We start from the raw sequence: 21,644 nt of genomic DNA, 5'->3' as shown, positions 1-21,644 counted from the left end.
CCGACGGAGTGAACCGTTATCCGACCGTTATAATAACCCGAGGAGCGCCTCGCTGTCCGGACGTAGCCCCCCACTTTTTCCTCCACTTTCTTCAGTACTTTTGTTGTTGTTTTTGTTTTCGCCACTTTCTCACCGACAGCAACTCTTCTTCTTCTTCGTGTTCTTGTTGGCGGCAGGTTGTGGGGCTTTCACGTAACAACAACGTGGCCCGTTGCAGTTTTGTGATTTTTTTTTTTTTTTTTTTTTTTTTTTTTTTTTCAGGGCGAGGTTGTTACGAGGTTAGTCGCTTTGCTAACTCTGCCCCCGGACGGATCTTTCTTCCTTTCTTTCCTTTTATCGTTAAAAAAAACCATAACTTTCTATACGTGTTGCCTTTAAGGCCGCGTGGTAAATCGCAGTGTTTGACGTTCATATCTGGGCTTTTTTTGTTGTTTTTGTTTTTTGTTTTGCTTTTGGTTGCGTTCACTGCTCCTTCGACTCTGAGGCAACAACAGCAACAACAACCAAAAAAAAAAAGAAAAAAAAGAGAAATGGGATGTTTATTTTATCCGCACTTCACCCCGCCTTTTGCTGCAGCCCACACCACACATGCTCGCTTTTGTTGAGGTAAGGTCGGAAGTTGTACCTGACGGTTTGCTTACCTGATTTACGTTTCCTCTGCGCACCTGTAATGTATATAGTTTGCTCTATTTTTTGCCATCTGTAAAACATTGTTCCCTTGACTTCACGCCCAGGAGCTTCAAGTGATATTATTATTATTAATAATAATAAATATAAGCCCTTGTAGGTGGGATCATTGCGTTTAAGCTTTATAAATAGGATGTAGGTGTAAGTGGGTGTAATAACTTTAAATTTAGAGAACCTTTTTGAGACGGAGCTCCTGATTGGACGGTGTCTTACCTGTCCTCCCCCCTCCTCTTTACGTCGCGCCAACCAATAAAAAACCCATAAATATATATATATATATATTTGTCGCGTTATGTGTGTGAGGCGAACTGCTGAGGAAAGCACCTTTTTCTTTTTATGTCTTATTTTATTTTATTTTATTTTTGTGGATCGCTGACGCCACCACGGTGACTCTGTGCGTCTGAACAGGAGCCATCATCATCATCATCACCATCATCATCATGTTTACCTGAAGGCGGATAACGGGGCGAACAAATGGCCTAGAAATAAACAGAAAGAACACCTGCGCCTTTTAAGCCTTGCTGATCAGGATCCTCTGTATTCTTTATTTTTTGTGGGGGGTTTTAACGCAAAAACGCCTCCGTCCAAACCGCTCCAAATGTCAACTTGTGCAGGTAGAAATGATTTTTATTTATTTATTTTGCTTTTTTTGGTTAGTTTTTGCGCCTCTGTTCGCTCTCGCGGGATTTATCTCATGACGGACGCGCATCTCTGACCCACTTGTGCATGCTTTATCCCTCCTTTTATGTGTTTTTGTGGACTGATTACCCCGTTTGGTCGAGTGCACCCCCATGCTGTGTGTGTGTGTGTGTCTGCTCTGGAAAATGAGCGGTGCATAAGGTGGTTATTTTATTATTTCCCCCCTTATCCCCCACCGTGTGCCGTATAAGAGCTTTAACGCGTCTCCATCAGCCGAACTGCGTCCCATCCATTGTGTTTGCGGTGATTCAGTATCTTTGAGCTGAAGGAGAATGGCGGTCAGAACCATTACTGCAGTGAAGGTGGGGTTGCTGCTTTTTTTTCCCCCCCTCTCTCCTCTCCTGGACCGGAGACAGCCAGGTACGCAAGGTGATGCAACACCTATAAAGGTGCGATTTAACCGGTTTTAGCCACTTATTCTTCACGCAGAGCTTCCGTTTTGCTCGGTTATTATTATTTTTTCAGACATGAGACATTAAATGAGCCAGTTTGGATGGAAAATAAGCAGGGAGGCGCACAATCAAGATGGCAAAAGGTGGAGAGCCGTTGCGCAGCTCCCTGTTTTCCTTCACTTTCAGCTCCCCCTCATATCAGAAGTGGATCTTTTTTTAGTTTTATAACACATGATACAGACAGCTTGTTCACAACCATCTCTTTAATTTCTAGTGGTCCTGTTCTTCTAAATATTAGCCTAGGCTAATGTTCTTCTTCCCCCTCCAGTCAGCCAATGATGCTGAAACCAGCTGATATCACAGAAACTTAAAATTTAGATTTTTATTTGTTAAAATACCCAAACCTGAGGATGAAACGTCAGAACAGACTTACTGTGCTTATATTGAATATGGTGCAGCTGCTGGTAACTGGTGCTCTTCAGGTGGTTGGATTTTATGCTCTTTGGAGATAAAAGATATGATTTCTTGCAGGAATGCATGTCGCCCGCAGCCTTTCATGCCAGAGTTTTAGCTGTTTCGGTCCAACCTTGTAAACGTTGTTATGCTCGAGTGCTCGGGGTGCGTGTTGATGAAGACTCTCAGTTACTGTCACGACAAAGTTTAGCTCAGTATCTGTAAATCTGACTTAGTTAGTTTTGATTTTGCTAAGGTTGATTAGCTGTGGTGGCCATCTTGAATCAAAAAGTTATAAACAAAGATATCACACAATATGTAGCTCTTGACATAGGTGTTGTGGATTATTCTCAGCTCATCCTCATCAAATTGGAGTTAAATATCTGTAAAACTGTCAGAGTTGTGTTTGACTGTGGCGGCCATTTTGAATTGGGGTAACACCAAAAGTTAATCAGTCGTAGATCTACATTCAGTGACAACTTCCTTTGAAGTGTGACCCAGTGCTTCATGAGATATTTCGCTAACACACAGATTTGATCCAGGTAGTTACTGACAGAGTTTTAAAAACAGATCTTGTGTGATCTGTTAGTGCTCAGAGTTTAAGTTGGGGATGAGTCTCAGCTACTACCACACCAAATTTTAGCTGAGTGTCCGTACGATTAGCTGAGTTATCACCGTTTTTGTGTTTGATTAGATTGCTTCGCTGTGGTGGCCATCTTGATTAATCAGTACACCTAATGTTTACTTTCTGAGAGCTTTACTGAAATCCTTCAATGGTGGGAAACAACTTGTAGTTTAGTTTTTCTGATTGTGTGTCAGAATGTTATATTACCTAAGATGACATAATTATTTTTCACCACTTGCACTTCTAAAGTAAAACATATTAAATTCACTGTTGCATAATATATCAGACAGAAGCTGTCACTGGATGGTATTTTGTATTATTGCTTCATGAACTAATAAATTCTCATTATTCTTGTTGAGTTAAGTTTGTGTCTGTTGGCTCATGAAGTTTTCAGGTTTGTTGACTTCATGTAGCATCCGGTGTAATTATTTAATCTAAGAATCATGCTAACTGTATGATATGGAAACATTATCTACACTAATGTGCACAAGTATTTCCAGTTTAGCTATAAATATAAGTTTCAATGGCACATCCACAGGTACTGACGTTATTAGACTCAAAGAACAGAGTCAGGTTTGCTTCTGTGGTCATGATGGTGAATGTGGTTGGTTTAATTAAAATGCAGTGATGATGGTATCTTGCTTTACAAAAGGGTTTAAAATTAACTCCCACCAATTGCTACATGTTGCTAAATTTTATATTTGGTGTAACATCTTATGCCTGTATGTGAGTTTAGTTTGATCGCCATTCAAGGTTGTGAAAATCTCCTGCTCATACACAAAGATGATTGCAGTCCAGTCATACAGGTTTCACCTATTTCTGTTTTTTTTCTTTCTTTTGTGTCTTAACATAGTATTTCCTTAACATTTTCCGCCTCAGTTGTTCTCATTCTTTCCTAAAGATGTACAACAGACAAACTTATAATATAACGTAGTGCATTGGGCCATCAGAAGTTATTCAGTTGCCTTTTTCAAACTTCCTTAAAATTTTAGGAAGGAGTTTGTGAGTAAATACAGAATATTAGGGTCATAGCCATGGTGATGATGAATAAAAAATATAGTGCTTCAATGTTTTGAGTTTTACTGAGACCAGTGTGAGAGTTGTTGTCCACATAATAACTTAGCTGTGCTAAAACTATGGTCCGAATATCTGATAATCAAAAAGGTATATTCTTGTTGGGTAAATGGAACGATATTGTAATCATTGTTGTGTAATGTGAAGGAGTTTGCAGCTTTTGGAAGGTGCCTCTGTGCAGGAAAAATCTTGACATAGTTGTTAAAATTAGTAGATCATTATCAGAACGTTCATGTAGTTTGTCATTCTTGCTTAATAGAGGCTTCTAAAGCTTAATCATTTAAAATGTAATTAGGCTAATTATTATGGACATTGCTTTTGTAAATTTTTTTAGAGCAAAACTCAAAGTTTGATCTGTTACTCATATAAAGATCCACGTCATAGAAGGGCTGAAGCTCGTTTTCAGGAGCCAACTTCTGATGGCTTTTTACTTGCCTGTCTCAACAAACCAATCCCCATCTAAGTTTTATTAGGCGTAGAGCTCTTTATCGACCACTCTTCAAATATGCATTCTCCCAACGCAGCAAAAGTCTGCATGAGGAAGAAAAAATCCAAGCAAAGACCTGCACCAACCCTCACTTGTCCTCTTTTACTTGTGTGAAACATTTACTTCACATTGTCCCTAATAATACACTCAGCTGTAGCTGTGAACTGTAAACAGAAAAAATGTTCCACTTTTTCAAGCCGTTATTTAGAATATAAATGAAACAGGCAGCATGGAGTTGTTTCTGCATGCTAATCATCTGTCGTTCTTCATAAATGGAAGGTGTGGGCGTTCATGCAGCTGTTGCGGTCACACCTTCGTGATCCAGCGCCTTCAAAGGCCTCCATGTTTGTATGTGTACCGATGCACTCTTGGCTGTGCTGTAATCTTACACTGCAATTTAGAGACTACAGGAATGCAGCCTGGTGTTAACATACCTTGACAGGATAAACACAGCGGCCTACTCCCAGGCTTGGCCTGCTCGATTTTAGAAACCAGCCACAACTCTGCCCTTGCCATCATCTGTCCACAGGAAGTCGGATTTTTACTCGGGGGTTGGCGTTGTTTTTGTTCAGGTTCCCATTTTGGTCCCAGTTAGGGTTCCAGAACTGATGTAGTGCTGTTCAGTGTTGCTCAGTTTTATATTTTAAAAGTACTCCGTTCTCATTGATGACACAGATGAAGACGTTAGATGCAGCTTTAGTGATTGTGCAACATTTACAGCAGAGTGTTTTCAGTGACTCATTTCAGTAACTGCTTTTAGCTATTAGTTCAACATAGAAGTGCTATTTTAAAACTCCATGATCTCAGTAACAGAATTGGTACATTTTCCTAGTACTTCTCTTGTATAGATGCTAAAGCTGTAGTTCCGTATTAAAGGCATAAAGACTGGTTTAAAAAACATATTCAGAAATATATTATTAGGTTCATAAAGTAAAAAACAATATCCACACCATGGTTTTCTCTCATCGATTAATGGTGTTGTCCATGGTAGACGCGTATGGAAACAAGAAGTCAGACAGTTTTGTTGTGTTGGTATGTATTTACATTCAGTAAAAAAGTACTTTAAAGTATTTAAAGTATGTTAGTGTTAGACTAGAGTTGACAAAACGTTGAAAGAATAAACTTTCAGGTCTAGAAGAGTTTGGCAAAAGCTTTGTAAACTTTTTCAAACTGCACCGTTTGATACAGCTCAGGATGACCGTTTTTTTTATTCTTTATTTTGCATTTGTATCGTACCTCCAGGCTCTCCATCGTCTGTTAAGGGCTTCGACCCTTTCGTTTGGCTCTGCTCCTAAAATCTGTGCCGTGTAGTTGACTGTTCAGAGCTATTTTTTGTCAGCAACTGTGCACGAGGCCCACGCTTACTTCAAGGACAGAAAGGAGTTAAATATAAAAGCAGTGGGGTTTTCATTGGCTTTTTTTTTTTTTTTTTTTTCTGCGTGAATGAACAACACCCAGCCTGAGGTTCCTCAGTTACGGCTGTTTTACAGTGAAATGGAGTCATGTGAGCGTCCTGCCTCTGAGCTAACACGATTTGTTACCGACTCGGTTCACCTTTGTACACTCGTTAGCAAACGCCTTCACACTGATCCAACATTTAGCATTATCTTGGATTTTATACAGTTCTGTTGTCTCTGAAACTTCTGATATGCAAAACATGGATTTGAAGTTTTGCATTTGGATGATTTTTTTCCCCTCTGTCAGGAACATGAGAGTTTCTTGGCGGTTTTGGAGGTAGTTGTTGTCAACAGTGGTTAATTGATCCATAACCTGTGATCATTCATGTGACTTTCTCCTCATGCTGAAGGGCCCGGGGCTGCACGTTTTTCAGTGCATGTGTTTCCTTTGCACAAATGGGCCTGTGGAATGACAAAGCACTACAGGATGTCTTTAGCAAGTCAGCACTGACCCCTCCCCGTTGCCTTTTATGGTCCGGAGGGGGAGGTGCGTCGGGCTCCTGATGCTGCTGCTGCTGCTGCTGCTGCTGCTGCTGCTGCTGCTGCTGCTGTGACTAATTGAACAGTGTGTGTTGTGTGGATGTGGGCATGAATGTGGGAAACTGCTACTTTCCTTCAGGCTTTGCATAACAACACAGGCTTGCTCATTTGGATTTACATGCATTAACATGTTGCCTTTGAGGGAGAAACTCAGCAGTTATTGTGTTGCTGTTTTACATCAATTAGATGACTGGATGATAAGAACACCTCGACTTATCAAGCTCGGAAAAAAACACCATTTTCTGATATTCACAGTGATTCTCTTGTTTGACTTATTACTTATTTAATCCTTGCATTCTGCGTTTGTTGCTGAGGTAAACCGATGTGAAGAAAGCAGCTACAGTCACCAGGTTTGCAGACTCAGAAAGTTACCTCGATCAGATGACAGATTACTAAAAACGCTCCCCAGCAGCACAGACGTGTCTGCTGCTGCGCAGGTGGGATTTGCCGTTTGCTGCTCGCGAACGCTCAGCGTGAAACTTATTTTTAGTCAAGGTGAAAAGGAAACGGTGCGTTGCCCTCTGATTTAAAATGAAACTGAGAGCAACTAATTGTGTAACTCGCGCTGCGCTGCACTCAGTTCTCTAAATAAATGTAAAACTTTTTTGTAGCTACCTGTTCATTGTTCAGACCCGTCTGCATTAGTTTAGGAGGAAATGATGTTTAAAATGGGCAAACTTTTACAAAAGTTCAAAACCACCTACTAGTTTTGTGACCAGACTGCAGAAATTCTACCTTTTTAATTATATAAATTACTATTTTAAAAAGAATGGAATTATTTATGTTATGTTCAGCAAGTGTGTGCTTTTAATGTTTTAATCAGGCCAAATGTTTTACTAAGCTTTCCTTTAACTCTGACATCTACCTTCAAAGCTAAATGTAGAGAAGTCTGAGGAACTCACCAGTTTGTCCTGTCTAAAAGTTCAACGATAACTCTGTTCTTCATTCAACCACCTGAATACTCATCTATTTAAAAAGCTCTTTAGGCAGCATGCAACTATATCTTTTATTGAAATCTGTGGTTTAGAATCTGAGCTCTGAAAACCACAAGGTGGTAAAATTAGTTTTTGTGGACCAGAACCTCAATGAATTAATGCACATGTGCTTAAAATGACTTTATTGAGACTTTCTATATCTGCACAATTCTTAAATATATGGACAGACATAGTAACTCCTTGTGTGCCTGATTATATATACATATATAAATTTTAAAAAATGGGGAGCAAACTCAGGGAGGTATCCTGCATGTCTAGTTATAGATAATAGAAAGATAGATGTAATAGATAACACAATGTGGTATTTTTTTTTTGTGTGTGTGTGTGTGTGGGTGTAATTTTTTTTTCAAACCACAAAAAAATGCAATGATTTATTTAAATATGAAACCAGATGTAGACATTTCCAAAACTGTTACTTTCAGCCCATATTTAACTGAGCTCCAGGTTGATGTCAGTAAGATCAGCATAAATACATTTATTTTACCACTTTTTTTAAACTTGTTGGTAGCTTGCGCTCCTAAACAGTGAGATGTCAATGTTTTTACTTTATTTTTTCCAACTCATAGCCTGAAAAAGATACAACACAGTTTAAAACGATTTGATTATTTTTGTTTCATCTCAACTGAACGCTCTCAGAGGAGCGAGGAGCGACTTCGAGTGTTTCCAAGTTGGACCAAACCAACTCAAAGCCGAGGGAATCAAACGTAGTGATTGTTTTTAAGATTATTTTTAAGTTTGAATCTAAGAAATTAAAATTACCACCAGTAAACCCTACCTTTTGTCCTATTGCTGAGAGTGATAATATGTTATTAAGTAAAAAAAATGAGGGAACTAAAACAGAAGTTTGTATCTTCACTTTAAAAAATGGGGGAGCAGCTGCTCCACCTGCTCCATTCAGCAGATGCCTATGATTACCTCATCTGTGAGGCTGTGTGGGATATGTGGTGCAAGCTGTGTATGTAAAATAAAAAAAAGAGTCACATTACTGTGAATGGTAGAAGGGTGGACCTCTTTTCACACTTAGCCAGTGAGAAACTTCTCTCCTGCCGCTTCGGTGGAGGTGAAATTTGCATACTTTTGCAGTCCCCATTCTGTTTTCTTCTTTTAGTCTGAAAGGCTGAGGGAATCAGTAAAAACACAAGCTGGAGCTGCTGTCGGCCTCAGGGCTCTGGTACAGCAGTAACAGGACTAACCCCATGTATATTTCTCATGGGATTAATGCCTGTGATCAGTTACTCACTTTGAATCATTTCAATAAAAATCAATTTTCAAGGCAAAACAAAAAGAAGCAGATATGGACCAGCAGTATAAAAGAAAAAAAAATCTATTATAAAAACCTAACATTTCAACCTTTCCTCCAAATATGTTAGAATCCAGAACTGGTCTTTGTTAGATAAGTCAGTTTAAACCATTAAAACCACTCAAAGCTTATTTTAGTCTGTGTTACATCAGCTGAACATGTTTGGTTTTTAGATGAACCTGAAACATGCTTTTTCCAGAAACTTGTGCCGGAAATTTTAATATTTATGAAAATAGAAGATAACTTTGTAGGAAATACTTGTATGCTTCCTTGGCCAGAATACATTTATAAAACCCTTTTATTCTTATCATTTATTGCCCATAAAGCTTGTTATCAGAGATGCACTGATTTGTTTCCTTGGCCGGTTTTGAATACAGCTCTGACCTGCCAATTCCAATTTGAGTTGATTTTTGATTTAAAGCTATAATTAACGACGTACTTTTGTGTAGGATGTGCTCAGTGTTTTATTGTCTCGGTTATTTAATCAGTTAAAAACAAAAGCAGAATGTAAATCAGCAGCAGGATGGGAGGAGAGCTCCTTGTGTTCTCAGGAGACATTAATCATGGGAGATGGACAGGTGGGTTAGGAGGGGCCGGACTCACTGAAGACACTCCAGAGACTGCAGAGGGAGCAGCAGCAGGACAGGTGGGACCGGAGGAGAGAATTAGATTAGAGGCAGAGCAGAGTGATTTATCCCCCCCCCCCCTCCTCCTCCTTTTAGCCTGCTCCCCATTTGCGTAATTTTTTGTCATTGAAGCAGAAAATTAAAGTGGACACTGTAGGAGACATTTTTGCTGTTTGTGTGTATATCTTATTATCTGTGTATGTGTGTTTGTTTGTGTCTGACCAGCAAGGGGCGCTTCCTCGCTCGACTTTTGGTTTAAAGGAAGACATGAGACTTTAACTGTGCTCAGCAGCATTTCAAGTTTTTGTCATACTGGACTGATTGTGGAGTTTTTGTGTGCAATATAAACCAGTTTTATGTGCACGTTTGTTTAATTTTAGGGGATAGTGAGCCCATTTCGTGTGTACAGTAAATTTGGGATTGATTGGGACGCAGTTCATTAGAGATCCAACTTGTGGAGGATTCCTGGAAGGGAAATTTGTTCTCTGCTCCCATGTTCACACTTTCAGACACACATGACTCCCTTGTGTTTGATCCAGTCTTGTAATTTGTGAATTTTCTTGCAGTTTCTCTGATATTACCGTTTTACACTGCGTACTGGTGCATAATGAGCTTGTTTCCGTGCTTTCTTATCTGTCTTTTAGTACATTATTGAAGTTATATTAGTGGGACATTTAGCTGTAGTTGCTTCATTTCCCTCTCCTACCCTGCAGAGGACGAAGACTGAATATGATGAGAGTCAGCAGAGGATTTGATTAGAATCTAAGTGGAGCTGTGCGGTGTGGACTCTTGATGTCTCCCATCCATCCCAGCTTCTTTTGGCTTAATTTGCGGTGTACGTTACCACCAATATACAGTATGTGGCACAAAATAAAGGGAATAAAAAACTTGCTTGCAAACAAAATACACAGGTCTGTTAAAATGTATTGAACTGTCAGTTCAGATTTAGATTTGTTTGTTGATGTTGAAGACAATTAGGCTCTGTGCTTCTCAAACCATAGAAGCAAATTCACGGTGGAGTGAAAGAGAGAGCTGGAAGAGAAGGAGTGTTATTGAATTACAGGTGATGGCTGCTAATTGGGCCCTCCAGAGACTGTGCATGCCATGTGCTCAGTGTGTGTGTGTGTGTGTGTGTGTGTGTGTGTGTGTGTGTGTGTGTGTGTGTGTGTGTGTGTGTGTGTGTTAGGCTCCAGGGATGCAGTCTTGATGAAGCTGTTAGGGTAAAGTGCAGGGCCCCAGTGTGCTCCCTGAGTACCATGCTTTAGAGGCTGTCCTGTCCCTACGGAGGAGTGCTAATGGATGCCACCCAGCCACGATGAATTACACCCAGACTGGATGGATGGAGCAACAACGGGGCCGAGGGTGATGCTGCTGTAATTGAGGCTTGGTACCGAGTGTGAAGAATGCCCAGCTACGGATGAGCTGAAAGCATGAAGTAACACGTTTGAGCTGAAGCTGCGGCTACCTCTTCATTACTCCCTCTTTGTTGTTCGTGGCAGGGTGTCAGCGGGGTCTGAAAATCAGGTTTTTACTCCAAATACACGTCATAGCATCACTGACCTCATAACATGTTCACGCAATCAAATAATTGTGATGTTTGCAAGGGTTTCTTCAGAAAATTCTGTTTGTACAAACCCATACATTTGCTCTTCCATCTTTAGATCTTCTGTCCACACCTGAAGGTAGAAACATGATCTTTAATCACACTTTTAATGTTCAGTTAATTTCCTTATTGTGTGCACACCGAATACATTATAAAGTAGAATTTCCTGGAAATTTTCTTAATTACTTACAATTTTATCTAGACACGGTCAAAAGATCTGATCCTGAAACCCACATCACACCTGATATTCTCATGCAGTAGAGGAGGAATAACACAGCAGATTCAACTTTCTAGAACCTCAAAAATGCAAAAATGTACCCTATATGGGTGTTTTAGAGTTAGTCATGCAATTTATAACTAAAATTAATCACTGATTCTGTGATTATTATGCAGCAAAATTAGCCTAGCAGTTGTGTTTTTATGATTTTCTTTTTTATGTGGAAGTAAATGAAATATCTTTTGGGATTTGAAAGTTATTAATACAAAACAACATTTTATGATGTTTCAACCTAAACAATAAATCGACCGAGAAAAACATTACGCAGATTAATGAGCCATGAAATTATTAGTCTCAGCTCCGGTCTCGTTTCATGGCTTGTACCCTCACCATTAACTCGTGAAACAACAGTGTGTAAGTTGGGCTCCAAACGTTATCATCTTTTTACCAATTTCATTACATCTCTCTTCTGATCACATCCAGTTTTTACTGCTGAAGATTGAGCATTCAGGGTAAAGTGTTCTCCGCTGCCGTTCAGAATGCCACGGCGCTGATCCACTTTTGTTGATCAAAGCAGTTTAAGCATCAGGGTTGCTGCTGCAGCGCGACAACTGAGGTGTCAGCTGTTTGCCTCCATGAGATGTAGGGCAACTACTGTGCACTCTTTCTCATCTTTTTTGTTTAGGTTGCTCCCTTTCATATGATTTTCGGCTCACGCTGCCTGAGCTCCATCATCAGTTCATGTGGCTGTGCGGAGCGAGTGCAGGAAAAATATGCTTGGGGCTGGGAGTTTAGCAGCCCTGCAGCCTGTTGAATGAAGCTGTTGCACTTTCTGGTTGTTCTTAAATCAGTGAAGCGTTATCTTCCACACAGCTTATAGGTGTGATGATGTTGTTTCTAAAGATATCCTTATCCCTTCTAGAAATGTTTTCATCCACACAAAAACACTGAAAGCGCCTTAAAACACTGTAGTAACTTTATGTAGCTTGCACTCAGTGTGTTAAATGGATATCCTCGGGTCATAGGTTAGATTAGCGTTGGGGCTATGACAGTAAAGTTTTCAAAAGGTTGTGTTTTGGCTCTCTATACAAAAATGCAAGGGTGGTGTTTGGAGATTTTCCCACTCTGAAACTCTTTTTGGGGCTCCTAAAATGGTTTTTCTGTGTGGAAATAGAAAATGTTCCCGTGTGGACGGCCCCTAACAGAACCTCGTCCATCGCTCCCATGTTTTCATGATTCTTTCCCTGAAATGGTTTCCACAATAAAACCATGTGTTGCAAGCTTTCCTAATACTGTGCAATGGTGTTTTTATAACCACGTCCCACTTTTTGATAGCAACATTTCTTCATTTTGTCAAGATTTCAACCTTGTTTTGGTATCACCCGTCTGAGTTCAGAATAGCTGTTGACTTTTGGAAACAGACTCGGATGAATAAAAAGTTGAATTTCCTGTCCTCATTAAGGATGAAACCTAATTAAGTTTGTCTGAGCTGCAGTTCCCCCTTTTTTACTAAGAGAAGAGGCACAGGTGCTGCAGCTTTTACTTTCTGACTGGGTTTCATCAACACTATTTGTTTTTCTCTTCAGCCTCATGCAGCAGGCATCTTAATGTAAGCTCAGAGACACTTGGTGTTTATCTCACCTTCCTGGAGTGATCCTGTGTGGAGACTCATTAGTCACCTGTCGCTTTGCCTTTAAAGGACTCAAAGGCAGCAGAGGCCCAGGTTTCACATTCAGGACCAGCTTACCAGAACATCACCTGTCTGCAATTAATGCTGGGAGTGTGCTCAGCATTAGTGTGTATTTATTACTAGTTTAGTAATAAAACGGTGCTGTGGTTAGTGGTTTTATTCGTCAGCACTCTGAAAATTATTCAGAATTATTTACTTGTAGCTTCATTACTGATTACTTTTACTTTCATTGTATTTACTCTTGCTGTGGTTTCTTCTATGGTCTGTTTAAACCAACACAATTTGTGATTTAGGAAAATATTAAATTGTCGATCTTATGTTTTCTCACAGCCCTTTTTTGAATAATGTGTAACCATTAGTTTCAAATAAATTAATTTGAAACTTCTTGGACAAATTGACTCCTGTTGGATTGGATATGACGTCATTTTCTTTACTTTGTAGCTTAACTTGATTCCAAGGAAAACATCTCTGTAATCCTCCTTTTCCTCTGACTCAGTTTATGTCAAGACGTAACAAGTGAAGTTTGTTTATATACATACAGTCATCTTATGACTAGCTAAAAACAAACCGAAACAAGCAACCTGAAGGATTTAGTGTCTGTGTGTATACCCTTCCCAGCGTAGCAGGTGTGCCTGAGCTTCAGCGCCATTACAAGTCTCATAAATACCACCTGACACCATTACAGCAGGCAGGCTTTGATATAAAACTCTCTTCCCGTGGCGTGCAGCCCTCCAGCACAATTATATTATACCCCACTTAAGGAGGGGAACGTTACAGCCCTGCACTGAACCTCTTAACAGACCAGCCTCGCCCGAGCATACATACTTTCTCACAAGATGTGCCTTATAGGTCTTAAATTCAAGCTGTTTTTATTGCTGGGTTTAATTACTTTTTATCAGATGTGTTTTCTTATAAACAACTCCATGAATTAATTTGACTTGACTTGGTATTGTTGGCTTCTTTTTAGTTATTCTTAAAACTAAACCCTCCTCAAAGGCTGTACTGTCCTCCACCGTACTCATGTCCAAAATCTACACTTTCAGAGGCATTAAGTGTCCATCCAGTTTAATGTTGTTTCATGGAAAGACGGATCAGTTTAGCCTTGTAGTGTTGATTAAAATGTTTGTATTGTTTACAATTTATCGTAAATGTGGCACATAAACAGCCAGAGGGTGATGCAAACACATGTTCTTTGGAACTCAGTTTGTGCTGATGTATTTCTGCAGTTTTAGCCTCTTTGCTACATTGCACAAATGACATTTTACTCGAGCGACGATCTGAACGTACTTGACATTTTCCTAAACTGCAATCGGAAGGTCCGGCCGGTTCCTGTGTTTTCCTTCCCCTCCTCCCAGCATTGTGTGACGGGGTAAACACGCAGCCACAAACACATCTCACGCGTATATCCTCACAGACGCCTATATATGTCAGGAGAAAGCTTTCAGGACTGCGCCTTATTCTTCATTGCCTTCCATGTAGAGATCACTCTGAGCTGTTTATGTTTTGATGTTTTCCCAGAACACGCTTTTGAAGCAAAAGTAGGGTAGCATCTCATTAGGCTTCTGAAAAAGGGCAGTGTTTTCAAATTTTGCTCTGGTAAGATTTCTCCTGCTCATTTTGTTCAGTTTTCAAGCATAAGAAGCTCCCGGAACAAGTGCTTTGATGCCTTAAACATGACTTTTCATCTGTTTGCACGTAAGTTAATAAAGTCAAGATTATACAGACGCTTTTAAAGGAAATATTCACAGATGGTACTGGAGCAAAGCTTTTTGAATTTACACCAAAGTCAGTATTGTTAAAGTGCTGCCAGAACTCTGTGTCTCAGATAGTCCCTGGAGCTTTAAATCCAAACGGTTGGAAGCGTATGAAGACTGCATTCAGAACAAGGCCCTCCCTCAGTATTGGTACCCTGTCACAGTAACTCTCTGAATTTCATGCTCCCATCGATGACATCCATTCAGAAGAAGATGCATGGCTGTCCAGTATCCAGTGGATGGTCTTCATTTAGTGAGGATAGGACCGCAGTGCCAACTGAGGCTTTGTGCCAGCGTGCTGCCTGCAGAGCTCCCGATGCTTGGTGCCAACTTCTGATATACAGTACATGGGAGGTATTTTGCTGGCTTAGCCAAAAACACAGTGGTCTGATTAAGTAATGTGATCTAAAATGGTGGGATGCTTTGAGGTGGTCTGCTGGATGTAGCAAATGAAGTTATTATTCATATGCCTTCTAATTATCTGATTAGGCTGCTGACACAGAGACATTTAGAACAATGTAATATGGAATGAAGATTGGGAGATTTATTACAAATATAACAATACCACTTCATTATAACAGTAGAGGATCATGTGTTTGTTTCAATTATTGTGTTTAAAAGTTAAAGCATACCTACTGGATGCATGCTGTCCACATCTCAGCCATCAAAAAGTGAAGATGTGTCATTGTTTTATAGCTGAGGTTAAGATATTTATTTTTACAGAGTGATGAGAACACGGAGACAATTTACTGCCCTTCGTACGTCGTCTGCATTGTTCAAGAGATTAAGGAGGAGAGGAAAAAGCACAATTTAGACTGGCCTTTTTGTAAAATGGACAGATTTGATATTCATCCTCTCACCTCAGCAGCACTTGTCATGGTTCTGAAGGAAAAGGGAGGAACAGAAAAAGCAAACGTTTAATTTTAAAAGAAGTAATAATATAACAACATACACCCCTTCCACACCTGGCACATATGTCCCGGGTGGTCCGATTACCTTTGAATAGCACTGTATACAGCTGTGAACGCTCTCAATACAAGCTATAATGTTCTGTATTAATATGTTGCATTATATACACAAAATTAAACACAACGCTGATGTTAATTTCACAGTGCTGATGTCCACAGAAACATCAGACCTTGTTGCTCAGCTGACGGCCCACTGCGTGACGCGTGGCTGCATGTGTACCTGCGTACAGGTAATTGGTACCGAAATGCAAAAACAGTTCTGTGGTTCACATATACCTGCTAGGTGTGGACACTGTGAATCAGAGCTGCCCACTTTTAATCAAATTACCTGAGATGGATGTTAGTTCCAGGTCTGATTAGGGCCGTAGAGCCTGATAAAAACAGACTCATGTTAAATTTAAGCTCATTTCACTTTATCAAATTATCTGTGTGCAAACATTTTAACTGATGCTTAACTTATGTCTAGATGTAAAATTTTAACAAAGCAGCCAAAATCTTCACGTTCACCTTAACGTTCAGGGTCTCCAGGTGAACATTCACACATGAAGCCCCTATGGTTCTGTGTTAAGCTGCAGCACTTAACTTTCAGGTAGCTTAGCTTAGTGAAGCATAGCCGTATACAGAAACTGCTCAGGGCAATACCCAGAGCCCCGGCAGAAACGCTTTGTGTTGAAGAGGCACCTGTCTCATGCAGAGACACAGTTAAACACATAGATGTCATGCTTTGCACATCACAATGCCTGGTTATTGCTGACTCTGAGCAGCTCTTTGTAACCAGCACAAGTCCGACCTATTTCCCAAGGAGTTTTCTGCCAGAGAAGTGTGTGTGTGTGTGTGTGTGTGTGTGTGTGTGTCCATGTGAACTGAATACTGAGCAGAGAAAAGGAGGGAAATGTTGGGAGCTGGTGGGAAGTTTGAGATTATGACCAAAGCAGTGCTGTAGTATCTGCCAAAGTATCAGACTTAATGATACTCATATTAATAAGATCAATGTGTACTTTTATTTTAATCTCAGTGACAAGTATAATGGGATTAAATCTGCAGTTACTACTTTAAAAAATAAGTGCTGAAGAGTTAAAAAGAGAGCAACATTTAGGAGTGAGGGGAATGAAATAGAAACTTTTTCCTGCATCGTCACATCAAAGTTAATAGCAAACATTTAGAGGATTTACACCATAAGTGTTCACATTACAAAGTCTCCATGAGAGCAGATACGTTAACAGTAGTTTATTGGACAGGTGTACAGTTAGATGTGTGTCACTAAATTGTGTGAAAGCTTACAGAATGCCCTTTGGTTGACATAGTAACGTGTCATCCTTAGTTTCTCCCATGACATTGTAAGATAATTTGAAATGTTTTGAGGAGTGTAGCAGCTTGGAAGAAGAGTGCGATACCACAGGATTGAATCTGAATAATATATGTAACAGGATAACTTTCATTTTCTTAGGAGAAAAGATCAACAGATACTAACATCTGAAGGAAAAACAAGCAGAAGTCAAATATACTTTGTGTTTTGTTAGAAAGAAGTTTTACATCACATTGTCAGGTTTACATTAACAATAGGAGCCAATCCAAGATATTTCCAGAAGACATTTTTTAATTCAGTCGTTGGAAGTAAATAAACTAGGCTTTGTAGTGTTACCAAAGAGTGACAGTACAGGCTACAAAGACATCTTTATGGCTATTTGGTATACTGTGTATCATAACTATAAAGATGCAAGTCCTTCAGTGGTTAACTAAGGGTTAATTGTTTTTATTTTTACCAAGTCAGATGTGTTTTACAAAAGTTCCCCCAAGTGCATATCAAGTTTCCTTTAAAACAAACAAAAATCACCTCAAGGAACAACAAACTTGTTTGTTTCCTGCTTCTATTTATCTTATTTTGTAAAAGAAAATTAGAAATGGCAGCTGAAGCCAGTCTCAGTTTAAGGATCCTTGCCTCTTTGGTGAGAGATTTTACTCTCAGGGCGCTCAGATGAAGAGAGGCTTGCCTGAGAGGATATTAACCTTTTTGGACCTAGCAGAAATTAAAACCAACCCCCACTTGCTGCAGAGTGGCAGAAACTATGGGAAGCAGAGTAAAGGGGGGGTTGGTCTTTGTGTCAAAGGTCAAAAGGCAGAATGTCATAGACAGTAGGTGGCACATACATATGTCCTCTGCAGTGCTGGGACTGGCCCTTTGTTGTTATGTTCTTTAATTTTGTCCAATCTGAGACACGATAGAAGAGTGTAGGAGGATTGCAGCTGTTGTACTTGAAGGTCAGAGGTCAGTATCAGCGACACAACCGTCTGTGTGTAGGAAGAAGATTTCCTGTCAAGAACATCTCAGCACGAACGCAATCCACTGGAGTGAAGTCAACTTTCAAACTGCCTGTGACTGTTAAGAGACAAATTGATGACTAAAAATTGTGAGACAATTGCTAGAAAACACAAATATTGCAGTCTGACTGAATTCTGAATGTTTGCAACCAAGTGGCGAGCAAGCCGTGAGGCAGTTTTGTGTTACCAGTTTTTAAAAATCATAGCCTTTTTTGTTGCACTTCTTGTAAAACTGCATTCTAGGCCATGCACATTATTTTGTTGCCCTCCTCCGCCCACATTGTATCTGCCTCGGCTGGTTTTGTACCCACCTTTGCAGTCACCTGGATACCACCTCTAATACGAAGTCTTTTCCCCACATTTCCTAATTCACCAACAGTGCAAGTGGTCCCATGAACTACATGCTTAAGATTTCTGCAAATATTGACATTAAAATCTTAATTATTGCCTAATTTATTTGGTAAAAAGCTGCAACCATTAAACTTGATTAATCTGCAGCTAATTAGATAATTAAGCAGTTTGTGGACACCTGACCTGACAAAAAAAATGCCTGTTTTTACTTAAATCAAAATTCACTAAATTTGTTATGACACATAATAAAATAAGCTTCCATTTTAAAGTCTGTACCAAATTAACTTGATCATAAAAAGCATAGTGACATTGTTGAAACAGTAGGATTGGTAATATTATGCATGTAAAGCAATATGTACGAGCTGTTAATGCAGAACGGCAACAAATGCAGGCTCTCAGACTTTTGGCAGCACCGCCATAACCCACAGGGCCAAAAGGATATATTGCTAATGTCGGATTGAGACTCTGATGGAAACTTCCAGATCTACTTTATTTAAGGATTGACTGGTCAGAAAATAAAATATGGATGTTATTAGGAAGGCGGTCATAATAATATGACTAATGGCAATATAGGTATTGTAAACTCCCCTCTAAAAATTTCCTTTTTTTTGTTTTCTTAGTGGCAATGCAACATGTTGACTGTAAAATGTGATTACTTGTTAACAGACATTGATCAAAATGTTCCATCTGACTCGACTGATATGAAACATCATCAACATTTGTCCTCAGAATGAATGTGTTGCTGAAACTTGCTAACAGCTTTCAGACAAACCACTCGTGCTGTAAAAGTACTGGGATAGGAATGGGACAGGAATGGCCTGGATTTGGCAGCAGCAGAACAACATGGGATCCTAATAAGCTGCAAAAACAAAACACAAATTGTCAGTATCTTCAGTTTTTTATTTATAAAACTGTCATCTGCTACGCGTCAGCCTGTTGGTTGTTTGTTTTGTTGATCACAAGGCGCACCATGCCATGTCTGTTTGGCAGGGAAAGTGTTGTGCAGGCACATTTCACAGGGAAATGGAGCTGGATAACGTGCTGTTTAAAGGACTTCCTCCAGATGTGCACCACATTCTCCTAAATCTTTTTAGGGCTACACATCAAGCTAACATTCATAACCTGGCTGATTGGTGTGAAGTTTCAACAACAGAATAAATCTGAGCTCTTGAATCAATAAAAACAAAGCTCTGATATGTGGGATTCAGCCAGAATGTCTGCCTGTGATAGTCATGAAGCTTTTCCACTGTCTTCTATCACTGCTGGCATGGCAGAAAGAAGCTGAAAAGGCTGATAAAATACAGTCAAACAGTTAGGCTATCAGAAGAAAATAAACAAGGAGGCTGCAATTTTCTAGACCAGTTTTGTTGTGTAAAAGTCTGCCATTGATTCAGAACCGGGCCTATTCAAGGTTTTTTTTTCTAACATCTATAATTGATTCAAATCATTAATACTTTTATAACTTGAAAGGAAAATTTTTTTGCGTTCATAATAAATTGTTGCCCTTTATATAACCTCCCTGAACGGCAGCAAGTTAGAAGACTTCTAACTCTAATTTCAAAATAAAAGTTTTCAGACTATTAACAGTTTTTGCTTTGCAAATATAAGTAGCTGATTTTTTTCCTCCCTTTTTATAACCATGTATTTACAGCTTTATTCAAAAATGAAAAATAGCACAGGTGTTTTTCTGTTATTACACAGATAATACCTGGACACACATCTGACAGCACATGGAGATCGATGTGAGTGAGGGGATATTTGTGTTTCACCAACATTTTAATTGTCAAGTATTGGTTCAAAATCTTGCAATCTGCTTTGCCTGAAAGACATTTAATCAAAATATCATAAAAAGTGTGAGCTCTTTGTAACAGTAGACATGCCTGTGTGTGGCTGCCCAGTTATTGTTTGTCTATAAAGTAGAAATTAACATTTATTTTCAAGTAAGTCTTTTCATCTAAACATTTTCTGGACTTTACACATATAGAAGATCACGTTTTATTATTTTACATCACCAGTCTATTGAGTGTGGCTGTCAGAATCAACTTTAACTTTTTAAATCTGATACAGATGGACGTCTTACAAACTGGATTTGACAGAGCATAAAGTAGCTCGTAGTCCATTATGTCCCACTTTTACTGCTCGTGTTTTGTTTGAGGCACTTGTGCTATCTGGCTCAGTGGGTGGTTGCTGGGTGGTTAAATTCTGTTCAGTGCGGTGCGAGCCATAAAGAAAGCTGCTGTTCATGTATACACTGAACAAAAATATAAGGTGTGCCTTAAGCTGGCCACTCTAAAATGTGCAGTTTACTTTTAATGTATTGGAGGGGTCCGGAGGGGTCAGAAAACCAGTCAGCATCTGGTTGGACCAAAGTTGATCAGGTTGTTGATTGTGGCCTGTGGAATGTTGGCTCACTCCTCTTCATTGGCTGTGCAAAGTTTCTGGATATTGTCAGGAACGGATCCAGAGCATCCCAAACATGTTCAGTGGGTGACATGTTCGGTGAGTGTGCTGGCCATGCAAGAACTGGGATGTCTTCAGCTTCCAGGACTTGTGAACAGATCCTTCCAACATGGCGCTGTGGATTATCATGCTGCAACATGAGGTGATGGTGTGGATGAATGGTACAACAATTGGCCTCAGGATCTCATCACGGTATCTCTGAGCATTCAAAATGACATCATCGTCAGTTATGACGATGAATCACAGTCAGGTGGAGACCCTGACGAAGATGACGAGCGTGCAGATGAGCTTCTCTGAGACGGCTTCTGACAGAATGTGCAGAAATTCTTTGTTTCTGCAAACCAGTTGTTGCAGCAGCTGTCCGGGTGACTGGTCTCAGAAGATGCTGGATGTGGAGGTCCTGGGCTGGTGTGGTTACACGTGGCCTGTGGTTGTGAGGCTGGTTGGATGTACCACCAAATTCTTTGAAACCCATTTGAAGAAGGCTTATGGGAGAGAAATGAACATTTAATTGATGGGCAACAGCTCAGGTGGACATTCCTGCAGTCAGCATGCCAATTGCACGCTCCCTCAAAACTTGTGCTGTGATAAAACTGCACATTTTAGTGTCCTTTTATTGTGGTCAGCCTAAGGCACACCTGTGCAATAATAATGCTGTCTAATCAGCATCTTGATACACCACACCTGTGAGGTGGATGGATTATCTCGGCAAAGGAGAAGTGTTCACTAACATAGATTTACACAAACTTGTCAGGAATATTTAAGAGAAAAAGGCCTTTTGTGTACTTAGATCAAAATCTTTGATCTTTGAGTTCAATTCATGAAAAATGAGAGCAAAAACAAAAGTGTTGCGTTTATATTTTTGTTCAGTGTATTCACACTGACTGTTACATCTATGGTATAGTCAGCATGTTCCTGGCAGGTTCTATTTGTAGTTGTTGTCTTTT

The 21,644-nt window shown here is 39.7% G+C and overlaps 1 protein-coding gene across 1 annotated transcript in view; it reads left to right on the top strand.

Annotated features, from left to right (window-relative positions):
* Positions 1 to 968: 968 nt before the first annotated feature.
* The window catches only part of LOC108232915 (zinc finger E-box-binding homeobox 1-like), a 52,234-nt gene continuing 31,558 nt past the window's right edge, over positions 969 to 21,644 (top strand). Inside the window, exon 1 of the mRNA XM_017411041.3 lies at positions 969 to 1,301. Coding sequence (XP_017266530.1) covers positions 1,286 to 1,301 — 16 coding nt within the window. The 5' untranslated portion in view covers positions 969 to 1,285. The remainder of the gene's footprint in view (positions 1,302 to 21,644) is intronic.

This window comes from Kryptolebias marmoratus, linkage group LG20 (genome assembly GCF_001649575.2).
Source record: "Kryptolebias marmoratus isolate JLee-2015 linkage group LG20, ASM164957v2, whole genome shotgun sequence".
Lineage (NCBI taxonomy): Eukaryota > Metazoa > Chordata > Actinopteri > Cyprinodontiformes > Rivulidae > Kryptolebias > Kryptolebias marmoratus.
This window is presented reverse-complemented; position numbering and strand designations above follow the sequence as displayed.